Here is a 22,832-nt window from a genome sequence, read left to right as displayed (position 1 = left end):
GTTGCGAACTTTATCGTCGATGTTCTCTACTAAATCCTTTCTGCAAAAATATGGCAATTTCGCAAAATGATCAAGTATGACACATAGAATGGACCTGCTATCCCCGTTTAAATAAGAACATCTCATTTCAGTAGGCCTTTAAATAAACAAGTATACAAGAATAAAGTTGTTTTAAATGGGATGTATTATAATACTTGTTATCACCGTCATTGACCTCTCTTGCTTCTTCTCATTATTTGTAACCCCTTAGCTGCTGTGTTGGTGCACTGTGCAGCAGGTGTGAGTAGGTCCGCAGCTCTGCTCTTGTCCTACTCCATGATCTGTCACGCATGCACGCTGACGGACGCCATACTGAAGGTCAAAGAGCGCCGCTGGATTTTCCCCAATAAAGGATTCCTCAAGCAGCTCTGTGCCTTACAAGTCAAACTACGCCAGCCATAGTTATTACATGCATACTGTACATATATACATACATACATACTGTAGTTCCTATTTGAACATAACGCATGTTGTCTGATTGCTTACGTAAACATTTGACCTCTGACATTGTACATACGACAATAAAAGACGTCTTTATGGAATATGAGCTTTGATAAGTGGAAATACTCCTCACCTCAAGGCACTTATTGACACCAAATATGGCATTTTCATTGTATAATATTCTTTGATATTATATACATTTGTACAGTATAATATCCTTTATATATATATATATATATATATATATATATATATATATATATATATATATATATATATATATATATATATATATATATATATATATATATATATATATGCCTTGATTTGATTTGTCGTCCCTCGAAATTGCATGTATTAACTATTTGAAAACAAAAAAAAATCGACCAAAAAAGGCACAATTGCAAAATAAAATATATTCCAAAAAATATACAACATAAAAATGCAAATTCTAATTAAAAAATCTCACATACAAGTCATTCTTAGGAACAATACGAATAATCAATTACTGTATGTAAGTACATTAAATAAGGAATAAAAAACAACAGAGATGTTAAACATATAGAAAAAAGCATTCTATTTAATTTTTTTTTACTTAAGTCAGGTAATTATAGAAAGTAAAAATTGTTATTCGATAGACATAAAGCAATAAATAAAAATAGTAATGATAAATAAGTAATAATAAACAATAAAGATGTTAAACACAAAGAAAAATATTAAAAAAAAACATTTTTTTTCCTTAGGTCTGGTAATAAAAGAACATTTAAATAATCTTCAGACAAGCATAAAAAGATAAATACAATAAGTAATATAATAATAAACTAAAAACATTCCTTTTTTTTACTTAGCTCTGGTCATTAAAGAAATACGATATTATAATCAGATAAAAATAAAACAATAAACAAATGATATAAATAAGTAATAAACAAAACAATAGAGATGTTAAACACACAGAAAAAAAAAACATTTAAAACATCTTAGGTCTGGTATTTGTAGAACATAAAAGATGATCAGATAAACATAAAACAATAAATAAAAATAGCAATAATAAATAAGTATTAATGAATCAAGCAATAAAGATGTTAAACATACATAAACTTTAGGTCCAATAATTATAGAAAATTAAAATGATTATATGATAAACATAAAACAGTACGTAAAAATAGTAATAATAAATAAGTAATAATAAAAAAAATATCTTATATACATACAAAAATAAAAAACATTCTACATTTTTTTTACTTAGGTCTGGTAATTAAAAATCAGATAAACAAAATAATAAAAATAGTAATCATAAATTAGTAATAATAAACCAAAAAAATAAAGACGTTAAAGACACACACACACACATATGTATATATATATATATATATATGTATATATATATATATATATATATGTATATGTATATATATATGTATATGTATATATATATATATATATATATATGTATATATATATGTATATATATATATATATATATATGTATATGTATATATATATATATATATATATATATACATATGCATATATATATATATACATAAATATATACATAAATAAATAAACATTCAAAAAAAATACTTAGGTAGAGTAATTATAGAAAATAAAGATCATCAGATAAATGTAAAACAATAAATAAAAATAGTAATAATAAATAAGTATTAATGAATCAAGCAATAAAGATGTTTAACATACACAAACATTATTAAAAAACTACTTATATCTGGTAATTAAATAAAAATGATTATCTGATAAACATGAAACAATACACTAAAATATTAATGATAAATGCATAACAAAACAATAAAGATGTTAAACTTATACAGAAATAAAAAATATTATAAAGAAATGTACATCGGTCTGGTAATTATAGGAGAGAAAAAATAGATAAAAAAACAATGAATAAAAATAGTAATAATAAATAAGTAATAATACACAAACCAATAAAGGTGTTAAACATATAGAAAAATAAAAAACAATTTTTTATAAAATAGTTTTTTATTAGGTCTGGTAATTATAAGGTAAGATAAATATAAAACAATAAATACAAATAGCAATAATAAATAAGTATTAAAAAATCAAACAATAAAAATGTTGAACACATACAAACATTTAAAGAAAAAATACTTAATTCTAGTAATTATAAAGAATAAAAATGATTATCTGATAAACATACAAAAATAAACAAAAATCGTAATAATAAATAAGTGAAAATTAAAAGTTAAATATGTTAAACATATTTAATAACAAAAAACATTCTTAAAAAATGTTTTTAGGTCTGGTAATTATAGAAAATAAAAATGATTACCAGATAGAGATCAGACAAATACAATTATTTGCATATTATAAATGGAAATAATCCATTTATTTTATTTCCATCACACGCTGCTGTGTTTTGAGCTCGGAATTTCTTATCTGTCCGTCTCTCCCTGTCCTTCGTTGTAGTGTGACGTCGCCATGGAAACAACATTCTCCCCGGCCACAACACTGAAGTGTGAAGTGAAGTGAAGTGAATTATATTTATATAGCGCTTTTCTCAAGTGACTCAAAGCGCTTTACATAGTGACACCCAATATCTAAGTTACATTTAAACCAGTGTGGGTGGCACTGGGAGCAGGTGGGTAAAGTGTCTTGCCCAAGGACACAACGGCAGTAACTAGGATGGCACAAGCGGGAATCGAACCTGCAACCTTCAAGTTGCTGGCACGGCCACTCTACCAACCGAGCTATGCCGGTGCAAAGACTTTCTGCAAAATCAGTTGCTACAGAGCTCCAAACTTCATGTGACCTTCCAATTAGCCCACGTACAGTACGCAGAGAGCATTATGGAATGGGTTTCCATGGCCGAGCAGCTGAATCTAAGCCATACATCACCAAGTCCAATGCAAAGTGTTGGATGCAGTGGTGTAAAAGCACTTCGCCACTACACTCTAGAACAGTGGAGACGCGTTCTCTGGAGTGTTGAATCACGTTTTTCCATCTGGCAATCCGATGGACGAGTCTGGGTTTAGTAGTTGCCAGGAGAAAGCTATATTTCGGACTGCATAGTGCAGAGTGTGAAATTTAGTGGAGTAGGAATTATGGTGTGGGGTTGTTTTTCAGGAGTTGGGCTTGGCCCCTTAGTTCTAGTGAAATTAACTTTGAATGCTCCAGGATACCAAAACATTTTGGACAATTCCATGCTGCCAACCTTGTGGGAACAGTTTGGAGCGGGCCCTTTCCTCTTCCAACATGACTGTGCACCAGTGCACAAAGCAAGGTCCATAAAGACATGGATGAGAGAGTCTGGTGTGGATTAACTTGACTGGCCTGCACAGAGTCCTGACCTGAACCCAATAGAACACCTTTGGGATGAATTAGAACGGAGACTGAGAGCCAGGTCTTCTCGACCAACATCAGTGTGTGACCTCACCGACGTGCTTTTGGAAGAATGGTGTAAAATTCCTATAAACACACTCCGCAACCTTGTGGACAGCCTTCCCAGAAGAGTAGAAGCAGTAATAGCTGCAAAAGGTGGACCGACATCATATTGAACCCTATGGGTTAGGAATTGGATGGCACTTCAAGTCCATATGTGAGTCAAGGCAGGTGGCCAATTACTTTTGAAGTTGTCGTCTTTGTCGGGATAAATTCTATCGCGATTGTGCACGGGGGGCAGGTGTACCTAATGTTGTGTCCCGTGACAGCTATTTAGTGCAACGGGGTAAGTGGAGGGGGTGGGTTTTTTGGGGGGGGTGGGGGGGGGGGGGTTGTGGACGTGTCCGGTGACAGCAGTCAGGCAAGCACCTGCTGGGACAAATCATTCCCAGCTGGGAGTGGAGGAGAACTAATCCATCCACCAGGCAGGATTTGAATGAAAATGTGGGCCCGCAAAGGTAAAAAGAAAGAATACCTGACGGTGAAGGACCTGCAGAACATTCTGGACACGTGCAAACTGCGCCTGGGTCAGATCGACGAGGTGTGGCCCAACATCTACATAGGTAACGTGTAAGTATGCCGCACGGTCCCTGCGCGTTTTTTAAAAGGCGGGCCGTGACCTCTGACCCCTCTCTTCCAGGTCAGTGGCTCAGACCAAGACGGCCTTGGTCCGCTTGGGGATAACTCACGTCTTGAACGCCGCGCACTCCAAGAAAGGCAGCATCGGGAACCAGGGATTCTACGGCAAGGACTTTGAGTACTGCGGCATTCCTGCCGACGACTCCACGCACTTTGACCTGGATGTTTACTTCCGACCCGCCGCCGACTTCATTCACAAAGGACTCAAGGCTCCGCACGGTAGCTTTTCTATTTATTTTAATTCATTATTGAACCAATGTGTGAATATTAGATTAGATAGATTAGATAGTACTTTATTTATTCCGTCAGGAGAGTTCCTTCAGGAAAATTACAATTTTCAGCACAATCCCATTCAAGATCAGACAAACATTACAGGGAGACAGAACAGGATCGCTGAAGGAACTCTCCTGACGGAATAAATAAAGTACTATCTAATATTACGTTAACAACATTATAATAATATATATCAAAATACAATATTTAACAGTATTTATGGGTTATTTTTGCATATATTTTTTAATACACAGTGGGGCGAAAAAGTATTTAGTCAGCCACGGATTGTGCAAGTTCTCCCACTTCAAAGGATGACAGAGATCTGTCATTTTCATCATAGGTACACTTCAACTGTGAGAGACGGAATGTAGGAATTTTAAAGACTTTATTTGTAAATGATGGTGGAAAATAAGTATTTGGTCAACCATTCAAAGCTCTCACTGATGGAAGGAGGTTTTGGCTCAAAATCTCACGATACATGGCCCCATTCATTCTTTCCTTAACACGGATCAATCGTCCTGTCCCCTTAGCAGAAAAACAGCCCCAAAGCATGATGTTTCCACCCCCATGCTTCACAGTAGGTATGGTGTTCTTGGGATGCAACTCAGTATTCTTCTTCTTCCAAACACCACGAGTTGAGTTTATACCAAAAAGTTCTATTTTGTTTTTATCTGACCACATGACATTCTCCCAATCCTCTGCTGTATCCTCCGTGTATCCATTTTGGATACATGGATCTCGTATTACAAATTCATTCTCATAGATTGGGTTGTTTTCTACTCAAATCCGCCCCCACATCTTTCTAGTTTGTACTTTTTTTTTTTGCATTAGAAAACAACATTATTTGTAATAAATCGGGGTCTTTGAATAGTTCTAAATTAATAATTTTAAAATTACGCTTTAGAGCGTTAGTATTTAGTTAGCTCCTTGGCTAACAAAATACTACTGTGAAGCATGTTTCCACCCCCATGCTTCACAGTAGGTGTGGTGTTCTTGGGATGCAACTCAGTATTCTTCTTCCTCCAAACACGACGAGTTGGGGTAATGATGTCATAATTATAGTACAAACACACACACACACACCTCAAATTTAAGAGAATAAAGCTGCAACATTATAAAGGGAGATCTTCAGCTCTCACTGGATCGGTTCGCAGCCGAGTGTGAAGCGACCGGAATGAGAATCAGCACCGCCAAGTCCGAGTCCATGGTTCTCGCGCGGAAAAGGGTGGAGTGCCATCTCCGGGTTGGGGAGGAGACCCTGCCCCAAGTGGAGGAGTTCAAATACCTAGGAGTCTTGTTCACGAGTGGGGGAAGAGTGGATCGTGAGATCGACAGGCGGATCGGTGCGGCGTCTTCAGTAATGCGGACGTTGTACCGATCCGTTGTGGTGAAGAAAGAGCTGAGCCGGAAGGCAAAGCTCTCAATTTACCGGTCGATCTACGTTCCCATCCTCACCTATGGTCATGAGCTTTGGGTCATGACCGAAAGGATAAGATCACGGGTACAAGCGGCCCAAATGAGTTTGGGTCTCTCCCTTAGAGATAGGGTGAGAAGCTCTGCCATCCAGGAGGAACTCAAAGTAAAGCCGCTGCTCCTCCACATGGAGAGGAGCCAGATGAGGTGGTTCGGGCATCTGGTCAGGATGCCACCCGAACGCCTCCCTAGGGAGGTGTTTAGGGCACGTCCAGCTGGTAGGAGGCCACGGGGAAGACCCAGGACACGTTGGGAAGACTATGTCTCCCGGCTGGCCTGGGAACGCCTCGGGATCCCCCGGGAAGAGCTGGACAAAGTGGTTGGGGAGAGGGAAGTCTGGGCTTCCCTGCTTAGGCTGCTGCCCCCGCGACCCAACCTCGGATAAGCGGAAGATGATGGATGGATGGATGGATTTTTTTTTAAATATTTGGTGATTTTCAAATTTATAAAAGAAATGTTTTTTAATTGAGTTTTTATTCCAATAGCCTTTTTTTTGGGGGGGGGGAAATTGAATAAAAAACAAACTCATAGTATTGTGGTAAGAATGTCGTGATTGTAATATAAATGTAAAAAAAACAACCCTTAAATTTAAGAGAATAAAGCTGCAACATTATGAAAGGGGAAAACAAACTTAAAAATTGAATGTTTTTTTTATATATTTGGTGATTTTCAAATTAATTGAAAAAAAACTAAATTTAAAAGTAAATACATTTTAATGGTATTTTTTTAAGAATTTAAAAAAAATAAAAACAAAGTCTTAATATTGTGGTAATAACGTCATTATTGTAGTATAAAAGTAAAAAAAGAAAACCTCAAATTTAAGAGTATAAAGCTGCAACATTATAAAGGGGGAAAGAAACTTACGAATTGATTTTTTTCTTTTAATATTTGGTGATTTTTAAATTAATTAAAAAAATGTAATTGAGTTTTTATTGAAATAGCCTTATTCTTTTTAAAAAGAAAAAGAAAAACAAACTCATAATATTGTGGTAATAACGTCATGATTGTAGTATAAATGTAAAAAAACAAAACATCAAATTTAAGAGAACAAAGCTGAAACATAACTGGGGAAAACAAATGTACAAATGGAATATATATATTTTTTTAATATTTAGTGATTTTCTAATTAATTGGAAAAAAAACCCTCAATTTTAAATAATATAATTTTTAATGGCATTTTTTTTTTAAAGAAAACAATTTGAATAAAAACAAACTCATAGTATTGTGGTAATAATGTCATGATTTTACTATAAATGTAAAAAAACAAAACCTCAAATTTAAGAGTATAAAGCTGCAACATTATAAAGGGGGAAAACAAACTTACAAATTTAATTTTTTTTTTAAATATTTGGTGATTTTTAAATTGATAAAAAAAAATCTTTTAATTGACTTTTCATTCAAATAACCTTTTTTTTAAATTAAATAAAAACAAACTCATAATATTGTGCTAATAACGTCATGATTGTAGTATAAATGTAAAAAAACAAAACCTCAAATTTTAGAGAATAAAGCTGCAACAATATAACGGCGAAAAACAAACTTACAAATTTAATATTTTTTTGCAAATTTGGTTATTTTCAAATTAATTAAAAAAAAAAACTCAATTGAAAAAAAAAATTTCTAATGGCATTTTTATAAGTAAAAAAATTTTAATAAAAACAAACTCATAATATTGTGGTTATAATGTCATGATTGCAGTATAAATAAATAAAAAACCCTCATATTTCGGAGAATAAAGCTCCAACATTATAACAAGGGAAAACAAACTTACAAATGGATTTTTTTTTTAAATATTTGGTGATTTTTGAATTAATAAAAAATATATATTTTAATTGAGTTTTTATTCAAATTACCTTTTTTTGGATTTTTAAAAAAATAAAAAACAAACTCAAAATATTGTGGTAATAACATCATGATTGTAGTTTAAATGTACAAAAACAAAACTTCAAATTTAAGAGAATAAAGCTGCAACATTAAAAAGCGGGAAAACACACTTACAAATGGAATATTTTATTTTTTTTAATATTTGGTGATTTTCAAATTAATTGAAAAAAAACCTCTCAATTTAAAAAAATATTGAGTTTTTATTCAATTTTGGGAAACAAATAAAAATGAAAAACAAACTCATAATATTGTGGTAATGACGTCATGATTGTAGTATAAATTAAAAAAAACTAAACCTCAAATTTAACAGAATAAAGCTGCAACATTATAACTGGAGAAAACAAACTTACAAATGCAATATATTTTTTGAAATATTTGGTGATTTTCAAATTGATGAAAAAATCATTTTAATTGAGTTAATTTAAATAGCCTTTTTTTGGGGAGGAAAGGAATAAAAAAAACTCATAATATTGTGATAATAACGTCATGATTGTAGTATAAATGTAAAAAAACAAAACCTCAAATTTAAGATAATAAAGCTGAAACATTATAAAGGGGAAAACACATTTTCAAATGGAATTTTTTTTTTTTTTTAAATATTTGGTGATTTTTAAATTAATTAAAACAAAAAAATCTCAATATAAAAATATATATTTTTTAATGGCATTTATTTTAAGAAAAAAATTGAATAAAAACAAACTCATAATATTGTGGTAATAAAGTCATGATCGTACTATAAATGTAAAAAAAACAACCTCAAATTTAAGAGAATAAAGTTGCAACATTATAACGGGGAAAACACACTTACAAATGGAATTTTTTTTTTAATATTTGGTGATTTTTTAATGAATTAAAAAATATTTAATTGAGTTTTTGTTTAAATAAGCCTTTTTTGGGAAAAAATAAAAATAAAAAACAAACTCATAATATTGTGCTAATAACGTCATGATTGTAGTATAAATGTAAAAAAAAACAAAAAAAACTCAAATTTAGGAGAATAAAGCTGAAACATTATAAAGGAGAAAACTAATTTAAAAACGGAATATTTTTTTTCAAATTTGGTTATTTTCAAATGAATTAAAAACAACAACCTCAATTTGAAAATATATATTTTTTAATGGCTTTTTTTTAAGAAACAAAATTGAATAAAAACAAACTCATAATACTGTGGTAATAACGTCATGATAGTAGTATAAATGTAAAAAAAACAACTCAAATTTAAGAGAATAAAGTTGCAACATTATAACGGGGAAAACACACTTACAAATGGATTTTTTTTTTTTAAATATTTGGTGATTTTTTAATTAATTAAAAAATATTATTTAATTGAGTTTTTATTCAAATAAGCCTTTTTTTGGAAAAAATAAAAAACAAATTCATAATATTGTGGTAATAACGGCATGTTTGTAGTATAAATGTAAAAAAACAACAACCTCCAATTTAAGAGAAGTTGCAACATTATAAAGAGGGAAAACACATTTTCAAATGTAATTTTTTTTTAATATCTGGTGATTTTCAAATTAATTAAAAAAAAAAACAACCTCACTTTAAAAATACATATTTTTTTAATGGCTTTTTTTTAAGAAACAAAATTGTATAAAAACAAACTCATTATACTGTGGTAATAACGTCATGATTGTAGTATAAATGTAAAAAAAAAAACCTCAAATCTAAGAGAATAAAGTTGCGACATCATAACGGGGGAAAACACACTTACAAATGGAATTTTTTTAAATATATTTGGTGATTTTTTAAGTAATTAAAAAATATTATTTAATTGAGTTTTTATTCAAATAAGCCATTTTTGGAAAAAAAATTAATAAAAAACAAACTCATAATATTGTGGTAATAACATAAAAAAACAAAACCTCAAATTTAGGAGAATAAAGCTGAAACATTATAAAGGGGAAAACTAATTTACACATGGAAACATTTTTTTCAAATGTGGTTATTTTCAAATGAATTAAAAACAACAACCCCAATTTAAAAATATATATTTTTTAATGGCTTTTTTTTAAGAAACAAAATTGAATAAAAACAAACTCATAATAGTGTGGTAATAACGTCATGATTGTAGTATAAATGTAAAAAAAACTACTCAAATTTAAGAGAATAAAGTTGCAACATTATAACGGGGAAAACACACTTATAAATGGATTTTTTTTTTTTATAAATATTTGGTTATTTTTTAATTAATTAAAAAATATTTAATTGAGTTTTTGTTCAAATGAGCCTTTTTTTTTAGAACAAAAATAATAATAAAAAACAAACTCATAATATTGTGGTAATAACGTCATGATTGTAGTATAAATGTAAAAAAAACCCCCCCTCAAATTTAGGAGAATAAAGTTGCAACATTATAAAGGGGAAAACTAATTTATTAAAGGAATATTTTTTTTCAAATTTGGTTATTTTCAAATTAATTGAAAAAAAAAAACCTCAGTTCAAAAAAACATTTTTTTAATGGCTTTTTTTTTTCAAGGAAAACATTTGAATAAAAAGAAACTAATAATATTGTGGTAATAACGTCATGATTGTAGTATAAGTGTAAAAAAAACAACCTCAAATTTAAGAGAATAAAGCTACAATATAACGGGGAATACAAACTTACAAATTGATCTTTTTGTTAATATTTGGTGATTTTTTAATTAATTAAAAAAATATTATTTAATAGAGTTTTTATTTAGATACCCTTTAAAAAAAAAGTAATAACAAACAAACTCATAATATTGTGGTAATAACATCATGATTGTAGTATAAATGTAAAAAAAACCCTCAAATTTAAGAGAAATAAAGTCGCAACCTTGAGCTGCAACCTTATCGTGGTAGAGGAGTTTGCGTGTCCCAATGATCCTAGGAGCTATGTTGTCCGGGGGCATAAAGCCCCCTGGTAGGGTCTCCCAAGGCAAACAGGTTCTAGGTGAGGGATCAGACAAAGAGCAGCTCGAAGACCTATATGAAGAAGAAACATCATGGACCCAGATTTCCCTCGCCCGGACGCGGGTCACCGGGGCCCCCCTCTGGAGCCAGGCCCGGAGGTGGGGCACGATGGCGAGCGCCTGGTGGCCGGGCCTGTTCCCATGGGGCCCGGCCGGGCACAGCCCGAAGAGGCAACGTGGGTCACCCCTCCAATGGGCTCACCACCCATAGCAGGGGCCATAGAGGTCGGGTGCATTGTGAGCTGGGCGACAGCCGAAGGCAGGGCACTTGGTGGTCCGATCCTCGGCTACAGAAGCTAGCTCTTGGGACGTGGAACGTCACGTCACTGGGGGGGAAAGAGCCTGAGCTACTGCGCGAAGTCGAGAAATTCCGGCTGGATATAGTCGGACTCACTTCGACGCACAGCAAGGGCTCTGGAACCACTTCTCTCGAGAGGGACTGGACCCTCTTCCACTCTGGCGTTGCCGGCAGTGAGAGGCGACGGGCTGGGGTGGCAATTCTTGTTTCCCCCCGGCTCAAAGCCTGTACGTTGGAGTTTAACCCGGTGGACGAAAGGGTAGCCTCCCTCCGCCTTCGGGTGGGGGGACGGGTCCTGACTGTTGTTTGTGCTTATGCACCAAACAGCAGTTCAGAGTACCCACCCTTTTTGGGAACGCTCGAGGGAGTACTGGAAAGTGCTCCCCCGGGTGATTCCCTTGTCCTACTGGGAGACTTCAACGCTCACGTTGGCAACGACAGTGAAACCTGGAGAGGCGTGATTGGGAAGAATGGCCGCCCGGATCTGAACCCGAGTGGTGTTTTGTTATTGGACTTTTGTGCTCGTCACAGTTTGTCCATAACGAACACCATGTTTAAACATAAGGGTGTCCATATGTGCACTTGGCACCAGGACACCCTAGGCCGCAGTTCCATGATCGACTTTGTAGTTGTGTCATCGGATTTGCGGCCTCATGTTATGAACACTCGGGTGAAGAGAGGGGCGGAGCTTTCTACCGATCACCACCTGGTGGTGAGTTGGCTGCGATGGTGGGGGAGGATGCCGGACAGACCTGGGAGGCCCAAACGCATTGTGAGGGTCTGCTGGGAACGTCTGGCAGAGTCTCCTGTCAGACAAAGTTTCAATTCCCACCTCCGGAAGAACTTTGAACATGTCACGAGGGAGGTGCTGGACATTGAGTCCGAGTGGACCATGTTCCGCACCTCTATTGTCGAGGCGGCAGATCGGAGCTGTGGCCGCAAGGTAGTTGGTGCCTGTCGGGGCGGCAATCCTAAAACCCCCTGGTGGACACCAGCGGTGAGGGATGCCGTCAAGCTGAAGAAGGAGTCCTATCGGGTCCTTTTGACTCATAGGACTCCGGAGGCAGTGGACAGGTACCGACAGGCCAAGCGGTGTGCAGCTTCAGCGGTCGCGGAGGCAAAAACTCGGACATGGGAAGAGTTCGGGGAAGCTATGGAAAACGACTTCCGGACGGCTTCGAAGCGATTCTGGACCACCGTCCGCCGCCTCAGGAAGGGGAAGCAGTGCACTATCAACACCGTGTATGGTGCGGATGGTGTTCTGCTGACCTCGACTGCGGATGTTGTGGACAGGTGGAAGGAATACTTCGAAGACCTCCTCAATCCCACCAACACGTCTTCCTATGAGGAAGCAGTGCCTGGGGAATCTGTGGTGGACTCTCCTATTTCTGGGGCTGAGGTCGCTGAGGTAGTTAAAAAGCTCCTCGGTGGCAAGGCCCCAGGGGTGGACGAGATCCGCCCGGAGTTCCTTAAGGCTCTGGATGCTGTGGGGCTGTCTTGGTTGACAAGACTTTGCAGCATCGCGTGGACATCGGGGGCGGTACCTCTGGATTGGCAGACCGGGGTGGTGGTTCCTCTCTTCAAAAAGGGGGACCGGAGGGTGTGTTCCAACTATCGTGGGATCACACTCCTCAGCCTTCCCGGTAAGGTTTATTCAGGTGTACTGGAGAGGAGGCTACGTCGGATAGTCGAACCTCGGATTCAGGAGGAACAGTGTGGTTTTCGTCCTGGTCGTGGAACTGTGGACCAGCTCTATACTCTCGGCAGGGTTCTTGAGGGTGCATGGGAGTTTGCCCAACCAGTCTACATGTGCTTTGTGGACTTGGAGAAGGCATTCGACCGTGTCCCTCGGGAAGTCCTGTGGGGAGTGCTCAGAGAGTATGGGGTATCGGACTGTCTTATTGTGGCGGTCCGTTCCCTGTACGATCAGTGCCAGAGCTTGGTCCGCATTGCCGGCAGTAAGTCGAATACATTTCCAGTGAGGGTTGGACTCCGCCAAGGCTGTCCTTTGTCACCGATTCTGTTCATAACTTTTATGGACAGAATTTCTAGGCGCAGTCAAGGCGTTGAGGGGTTCCGGTTTGGTAACCGCAGGATTAGGTCTCTGCTTTTTGCAGATGATGTGGTCCTGATGGCTTCATCTGACCGGGGTCTTCAGCTCTCGCTGGATCGGTTCGCAGCCGAGTGTGAAGCGACCGGAATGAGAATCAGCACCTCCAAGTCCGAGTCCATGGTTCTCGCCCGGAAAAGGGTGGAGTGCCATCTCCGGGTTGGGGAGGAGACCCTGCCCCAAGTGGAGGAGTTCAAGTACCTAGGAGTCTTGTTCACGAGTGAGGGAAGAGTGGATCGTGAGATCAACAGGCGGATCGGTGCGGCGTCTTCAGTAATGCGGACGTTATACCGGTCCGTTGTGGTGAAGAAGGAGCTGAGCCGGAAGGCAAAGCTCTCAATTTACCGGTCGATCTACGTTCCCATCCTCACCTATGGTCATGAGCTTTGGGTCATGACCGAAAGGATAAGATCACGGGTACAAGCGGCCGAAATGAGTTTCCTCCGCCGTGTGGCGGGGCTCTCCCTTAGAGATAGGGTGAGAAGCTCTGCCATCCGGGAGGAACTCAAAGTAAAGCCGCTGCTCCTTCACATCGAGAGGAGCCAGATGAGGTGGTTCGGGCATCTGGTCAGGATGCCACCCGAACGCCTCCCTAGGGAGGTGTTTAGGGCACGTCCAACCGGTAGGAGGCCACGGGGAAGACCCAGGACACGTTGGGAAGACTATGTCTCCCGGCTGGCCTGGGAACGCCTCGGGATCCCCCGGGAAGAGCTAGACGAAGTGGCTGGGGAGAGGGAAGTCTGGGTTTCCCTGCTTAGGCTGTTGCCCCCGCGACCCGACCTCGGATAAGCGGAAGATGATGGATGGATGGATGAAAGTCGCAACATTATAAAGGGGAAAACAAATTTTCAAATGGATTTTTTTTTTTTTTTTTAAATATTTGGTGATTTTCAAATTAATTGAAAAAAAACCCTACATTCCAAAAAATGTATTCTTTAATGGCTTTTTAAAAAAAAAATTTTTTTTTAATAAAAACAAACCCATAATATTGTGGTAATAACATCATGATTGTACTATAAATGCAAAAAAAAACACCCTCAAATTTAAGAGAAATAAAGTTGCAACATTATAAAGGGGGAAAACAAATTTTCAAATGGATTATTATTATTATTTTTTTAAATATTTGGTGATTTTCAAATTAATTGAAAAAAAAACCTACATTCCAAAAAATGTATTCTTTAATGGCTTTTTTTTTAAATATAATTTTTTAATAAAAACAAACTCATAATATTGTGGTAATAACGTCATGATTGTAGTATGAATGTAAAACATAACCCTCAAATTTAAGAGAATAAAGCTACAATATAACGGGGAAAACAAACTTACAAATGGATTTTTTTGTTAATATTTGGTGATTTTTTAATTAATTAAAAAAATATTATTTAATAGAGTTTTTATTTAGATACCCTTTAAAAAAAAGTAATAACAAACAAACTCATAATATTGTGGTAATAATGCCATGATTGTAGTATAAATTAAAAAAAAACCCTCAAATTTAAGAGAAATAAAGTTGCAACATTATAAAGGGGAAAACACACTTATAAATGGAATTTTTTTTTTATAAATATTTGGTTATTTTTTAATTAATTAAAAAATATTTAATTGAGTTTTTGTTCAAATGAGCCTTTTTTTTTTAGAACAAAAATAATAATAAAAAACAAACTCATAATATTGTGGTAATAACGTCATGATTGTAGTATAAATGTAAAAAAAAAAAAAAATCTCAAATTTAGGAGAATAAAGTTGCAACATTATAAAGGGGAAAACTAATTTATTAAAGGAATATTTTTTTTCAAATTTGGTTATTTTCAAATTAATTGAGAAAAAAAAAACCTCAGTTCAAAAAAACATTTTTTTTAATGGCTTTTTTTTTTAAGGAAAACATTTGAATAAAAAGAAACTAATAATATTGTGGTAATAACATCATGATTGTAGTATAAATATAAAAAAAAAACAACCTCAAATTTAAGAGAATAAAGCTACAATATAACGGGGAAAACAAACTTACAAATTGATTTTTTGGTTAATATTTGGTGATTTTTTAATTAATTAAAAAAATATTATTTAATAGAGTTTTTATTTAGATACCCTTTAAAAAAAAAGTAATAACAAACAAACTCATAATATTGTGGTAATAATGCCATGATTATAGTATAAATTTAAAAAAAAAACTCAGATTTAAGAGAAATAAAGTTGCAACATAAAGGGGAAAACTAATTTTCAAATGGATTTTTTTTTTTTTTTTAATATTTGGTGATTTTCAAATTAATTGAAAAAAAACCCCCTACATTCCCAAAAAATTATTCTTTAATGGCTTTAAAAAAAAATTTTTTTTTTAATAAAAACAAACCCATAATATTGTGGTAATAACATCATGATTGTACTATAAATGTAAAAAAAAAAAACCCTCAAATTTAAGAGAAATAAAGTCGCAACATTATAAAGGGGAAAACAAATTTTCAAATGGATTATTATTTTTTTTTTAAATATTTGGTGATTTTCAAATTAATTGAAAAAAAAAAACCCTACATTCCAAAAAATGTATTCTTTAATGGCTTTAAAAAAAAATTTTTTTTTAATAAAAACAAACCCATAATATTGTGGTAATAACATCATGATTGTACTATAAATGTAAAAAAAAACCCCTCAAATTTAAGAGAAATAAAGTTGCAACATTATAAAGGGGGAAAACAAATTTTCAAATGGATTTTTTTTTTTTTTTTTTTTTTAATATTTGGTGATTTTCAAATTAATTGAAAAAAAAAACCCCTACATTCCAAAAAATGTATTCTTTAATGGCTTTAAAAAAAAAATTTTTTTTTAATAAAAACAAACCCATAATATTGTGGTAATAACATCATGATTGTACTATAAATGTAAAAAAAAACAACCTCAAATTTAAGAGAAATAAAGTTGCAACATTATAAAGGGGGAAAACAAATTTTCAAATGGAATTTTTTTCTTTTTTTTAAATATTTGGTGATTTTCAAATTAATTGAAAAAAAACCCTACATTCCAAAAAATGTATTCTTTAATGGCTTTTAAAAATTTTTTTTTTTTTAAATAAAAACAAACCCATACTATTGTGGTAATAACATCATGATTGTAGTATAAATTAAAAAAAAAAAAAACTCAAATTTAAGAGAAATAAAGTCGCAACATTATAAAGGGGGAAACAAATTTTCAAATGGATTTTTTTTAATTTTTTTTTAAATATTTGGTGATTTTCAAATTAATTGAAAAAAAAAACCCTACATTCCAAAAAATGTATTCTTTAATGGCTTTTTTTTAAAGATACTTTTTTAATAAAAACAAACCCATAATATTGTGGTAATAACGTCATGATTGTAGTGTAAATGTAAAAAATAACCCTCAAATTTAAGAGAATAAAGCTACAACATAATGGGGGAAAACAATCTTACAAATGGAATATTTTTTTTTCTTATATTTTGTGATTTTCAAATTAATAAAATAAATATTTTTATATTGAGTTTGTATTCAAATAGCCTTTTTCTTTTTAGAAATAAAAAAAAAATAAAAAAACACTCACGATGTTGTGGTAATAACATCATGATTGTAGTATAAATGTAAAAAAAAAAAAAAGAAACCCTCAAATTTAAGAGAATAAAGTTGCAACATTATGAGGGGATAATATAATATACAAAATGCAATTAAAATATTTATTATAAATTTCAAATGATTTAGAGGTGCTATGTAAAAGAATGTGCTGTGATGCACAAGTCAACAGAGAGGCAAAATAAAAAAGACCTTACCTTGCAGAATTGTCACCAGCAATAAACCGTGCAAGCAGCAACAGATGTCAGACCCGGTCTGCAAAAAGAAAACAATTTGACGGCGGCGCCAAAAAGAAAAGCCGATATTGTCCCCACAGCCTGATGATATTAATACAAGGCCAGTAATCCCTCCTCCTAATTCTAAGGCCGATGGCCACATGCCGTGTGCTCCTCCTCAGGGAAAGTGCTGGTGCATTGCATCATGGGAATGAGCCGCTCGTCCACCCTGGTGCTGGCCTACCTGATGATCTACCGGCACCTGCCCCTGGAGCGGGCTCTGCAGCGGCTGGTGAAGAAGAGAGCCATCTACCCCAACAGGAACTTCCTGGCGCTGCTGCTGGACTTGGACCTGCAGCTCAGCAGCAAGAACAACAGCAGCTGTCAGATCTTGTGACCCAAAACTTATGTTCCATCAGCACCGAGATGCAGGTGGTGGCAAGAGTGTCATGGTGATGATGTATTTGTTATATTGACTGTACATCATCATTTATCTTAAATGTTGTATGCTGACGTATTTATTATACTGACTGTACATCATCATTTATCTTAAACGTTGTATGCTGATGTACTGTAGTCTTTATTCTTCGTACTGTACATCATCATTTATCTTAAACAATGTATGCTGATGTACTGTAGTGTTTATTCGACCAACTGTACATCATTATTCATCTTTAACAATGCATGCTGATGTATTGTAGTATTTATTCTACTTACGGTACATCATCATTTATCTTAGACGTTGTATGCTGATGTACTGTAGTATTTATTCTACTTACTGTACATCATCATTTATCTTAAATATTGCATGCTGATGTATTGTAGTATTTATTCTACTTACGGTACATCATCATTTATCTTAGACATTGTATGCTGATGTACCGTAGTATTTATTCTACTTACGGTACATCATTTATCTTTGACGTTGTATGCTGATGTACTGTAGTATTTATTTGATCTACTGTAAATCATCATTTATCTTAAACGTTGTATGCTGATGTATTGTAGTATTTATTCTACCTACTATACATCATCATTTATCTTGGACGTTGTATGCTGATGTACTGTAGTATTTATTCTACTTGCGGTACATCATCATTTATCTTAGATGTTGTATGCTGATGTACAGTAGTATTTATTCTACTTACGGTACATCATCATTTATCTTAGAAGTCCTATGCTGGTGTATTGTAGTATTTATTCTACTTGCGGTACATCATCATTTATCTTAGACGTTGTATGCTGATGTACTGTAGTATTTATTCTACTTACGGTACATCATTTATCTTTGATGTTGTATGCAGATCTACTGTAGTATTTATTTGATCTACTGTACATCATAATTTATCTTAAACGTTGTATGCTGATGTATTATAGTATTTATTCTACCTACTGTACATCATCATTTATCTTAGATGTTGTATGCCTTTGTACTGTAGTATTTATTCTACTTACGGTACATCATTTGTCTTTGACGTTGTATGCTGATGTACTGTAGTATTTATTTGATCTACTGTACATCATCATTTATCTTAGACGTTGTATGATGATGTACTGTAGTATTTATTCTACCTACTGTACATGATCATTTATTTTAAATGTTGTATGCCAATGTACTGTAGTATTTATTCTTCGTACTGTACATCATCATTTATCATAAACATTGTATGCTGATGCACTGTAGTGTTTATTCGACCAACTGTACATCATCATTTATCTTAGACGTATGCTGGTGTACTGTAGTATTTATTCTACTTACTGTATATCATATTTTATTTTAAAAATTGTATGCTGATTTACTGTAGTATTTATTCGACCTACTGTACAATATCATTTATCTTAGATGTTGTATGTTGATGTACTGTCGTATTTATTCGACCTACAGTACATCATCATTTATCTTAGATGTTGTATGCTGATGTATTATAGTATTTATTCTACCTACTGTACATCATCATTCATCTGAAACTTTGTATGCTGATATATTGTAAGATTTATTTGACCTACAGTACATCATTATTCATCTTAGCCGTTGTATGCTGATGTACTGTAGTATTTATTCTACTTACGGTACATCATCATTTGTTTTAAATGTTGTATGCTGGTGTACTGTAGTATTTATTCTACCTACTGTACATCATTATTTATTTTAAACGTTGTATGCTGATGTACTGTAGTATTTATTCTACTTACTGTACATCATCATTTATCTTAGACATTGTATGCTGGTGTATTGTTGTATTTATTCTACTTATTGTACATATATTTTTTTTAAACGTTATATGCTAATGTACTGTAGTATTCTACTTACTGTACATAATCATTTCTCTTAAACGTTGTATGTTGATGTACTGTAGTATTCATTCTACTTACTGTACATCATCCTTTATTTTAAATGTTGTATGCTGATGTACCGTAGTAGTTATTCTATTTTATTGTATATCATATATATTTGAAAAATTGTATGCCAATGTACTGTAGTATTTATTCTACTTACAGTACATCATCATTCATCTTAGATGTCGTATGCTGATGTACTGGAGTATTTATTCCACTTACCGTACATCATTTATCCTAAACATATGGTGATGTACTGTAGTATTTATTCTACTCACTCTACAACATATTTTCTTTTAAAAGTTGTCTGCTAATGTACTGTAGTGTTTATTATACTCACAGTACATAATCATTCATCTTAAACGTTGTATGCTGATGTACTGTAGTATTTATTCTACTTACGGTACATCATTTATCTTCAATGTGGTATGCTGATGGACTGCAGTATTTATTCTACTTACTGTATATCGAATCTTATTTTAAAATCTTAATGCTGATGTACTGTAGTATTTATTCTACTCACGGTACATCATCATTTATCTAAAATGTTTGTTGATGTACTGTAGTATTTATTCTACTTACGGTAATTCGTCATTTATCTTAAACGTTGTATGCTGATGGACCGTAGTATTTACTCTATTTACTGTATATCATATTTTATTTTAAAGTTGTATGCTGATGTACTGTAGTATTTATTCTACTTACGGTACATTTTTTATCTCAAATGTTGTATTTTGATGTTGTATAGTATTTATTCTACTTACGGTACATCATAATGTATCTTAAATGAATGCTGATGTACTGTAATATTTATTTGACTTATTGTACATCATTTTTTATTTTAAAAGTTATATGCTGATGTACTGTAGTATTTATTCTACTTACTGTACATAATCATTTATCTTAAACGTATGTTGATGTACTATCGTATTTATTCTACTTACTGTAAATCATCTTTTATTTTAAACGTAGTTTGCTGATGTACTGTAGTATTTATTCTACTTACGGTAGATAATCATTTTTCTTAAACGTATGTTGATGATGTACTGTCGTATTTATTCTACTTACTGTACATCAATTTTTATTTTAAGTGTTGTTTGCTGATATACTGTAGTATTTATTCTACTTATTGTATATCGTATTTTATTTTAAATGTTTTGTGCTGATGTACTGTAGTATTTATTCTTACTGTACATCATAGTTTATCTTAAAAGTTGTATGCTGATGTACTGTAGTATTTATTCTACTTACATCATAATTTATCTTAAACGGTTATTTATTCTACTTACGGTACATCATAATGTATCTTAAATGAATGCTGATGTACTGTAATATTTATTTGACTTATTGTACATCATTTTTTATTTTAAAAGTTATATGCTGATGTACTGTAGTATTTATTCTACTTACGGTACATCATTTATCTTAAACGTATGCTGATGTACTGTAGCATGTATTCTACCTACTGTACATCATAATTTATTTAAAAAGTTGTATGCTGATGTACTGTAGTATTTATTCTACTTACGGTGCATCTAATGAATCTGACAGGTTGTATGTTGATGTACTAGAGTATTTATTCTACTTACGGTACATCATAATTTATCTTCAACATATGCTGATGTACTGTAGTATTTATTCTACTTACTGTACATCATTTATTTTAAACATATGTTGATGTTCTGTAGTATTTATTTTACTTACTGTATATCATCTTTTATCCAAAATGTTGTATACTGATGTATTGTGGTATTCTACTTACTGTACATCATTTATTTTAAATGTTGTATGTTGATGTACTGTAGTATTTATTCTACTTACTGTACATCATCTTTTATCCTAAAGGTTGTACACCGATGTACTGTAGTATTTGTTCTACTTACGGTACATCATCATTTATCCTAAACATAGTATGATTTGCTCGAAATGGACGGAATAAATGTACTGCAAATATTTCTTTGTGACAACATCATTATGTAAATAAATGGTCAGCTAAATCTATATCCACCTTTTTTGGTCTTTTTTTGTCAATGTTGAGCATTTAGAACAAGAAAACAATACGTAGGATGTAGTAAGTAGGATGTGGGAGCTTTTTCATTTAGTGTCTCATTTTAGTGATTTACAACAAAAAGTAGGAAGCGGACATGTTTAGGTTTGAAAAGCTTCATTACTTGCTAATAAAAAAAAAAAGAAAGGCCAGTTTTTTGTTTTTATCTAAAGCAACAAATCATTTATATTATAATAGATATTTTTTTTTATAAAAATGAAAAAATCAACAACAATTGTATATATTATTTGACAACAATGATAGATTTTGCATTGAGTATTTAAATTGTATTACTAAATACATTTCTTAAAACTTTTTAAAGTAACAGTATTTCTGCACCCTACTTTATACATATACATACCATACAATACATACACACATATATATGTATGTGTATATACATATACACACACACACACACACACACACACACACACACACACACACACACATTTATTTATATATATATATATATATATATATATATATATATATACATATACGTATATATATATATATATATATATATATATATATATATATATATATATATATATATATATATATATATATATATACACACACACACACAGACACACATATATGTATTCATATATATACACACATATACATCCATATGTATATACATATACCCACATACATACATACAAATACATACATGCATATATATATATATATATATATATATATATATACACACACAGTATAGCGGTATAGCTCGGTTGGTAGAGTGGCCGTGCCAGCAACTTGAGGGTTGCAGGTTCGATTCCCGCTTCCGCCATCCTAGTCACTGCCGTTGTGTCCTTGGGCAAGACACTTTACCCACCTGCTCCCAGTGCCACCCACACTGGTTTAGATGTAACTTAGATATTGGGTTTCACTATGTAAAAGCGCTTTGAGTCACTAGAGAAAAGCGCTATATAAATATAATTCACTAATTCACACACATACATGCATATATACATACATATACATATATATATATTTATATATATATATATAAATATGCGTACATACACACACACACATACATGCATATATACATACATATATACATACATATATATATATATATATATATATATATATATGCATATATACACACACACATACATGCATA

The 22,832-nt window shown here is 33.2% G+C and overlaps 2 protein-coding genes across 2 annotated transcripts in view; one reads left to right on the top strand and one right to left on the bottom strand.

Annotated features, from left to right (window-relative positions):
* samd8 (sterile alpha motif domain containing 8) overlaps positions 1–17,416 on the bottom strand; it is a 50,248-nt gene extending 32,832 nt beyond the window's left edge. The window contains exon 1 of the mRNA XM_061909743.1: positions 17,290–17,416. The gene's annotated coding sequence lies outside the window, so the exon portion shown is untranslated. The remainder of the gene's footprint in view (positions 1–17,289) is intronic.
* LOC133558463 (dual specificity phosphatase 29-like) overlaps positions 1–21,645 on the top strand; it is a 29,768-nt gene extending 8,123 nt beyond the window's left edge. Inside the window, exons 3-7 of the mRNA XM_061909846.1 lie at positions 251–440; positions 4,170–4,186; positions 4,335–4,470; positions 4,541–4,758; positions 17,490–21,645. Coding sequence (XP_061765830.1) covers positions 251–440; positions 4,170–4,186; positions 4,335–4,470; positions 4,541–4,758; positions 17,490–17,704 — 776 coding nt within the window. The 3' untranslated portion in view covers positions 17,705–21,645. The remainder of the gene's footprint in view (positions 1–250; positions 441–4,169; positions 4,187–4,334; positions 4,471–4,540; positions 4,759–17,489) is intronic.
* Positions 21,646–22,832: the final 1,187 nt, after the last annotated feature.

This window comes from Nerophis ophidion, linkage group LG08 (assembly GCF_033978795.1).
Source record: "Nerophis ophidion isolate RoL-2023_Sa linkage group LG08, RoL_Noph_v1.0, whole genome shotgun sequence".
In the NCBI taxonomy this organism is placed as follows: domain Eukaryota; kingdom Metazoa; phylum Chordata; class Actinopteri; order Syngnathiformes; family Syngnathidae; genus Nerophis; species Nerophis ophidion.
The sequence above is the reverse complement of the archived record's forward strand: the minus strand, read 5'-3'. Positions and strand labels throughout refer to the sequence as shown.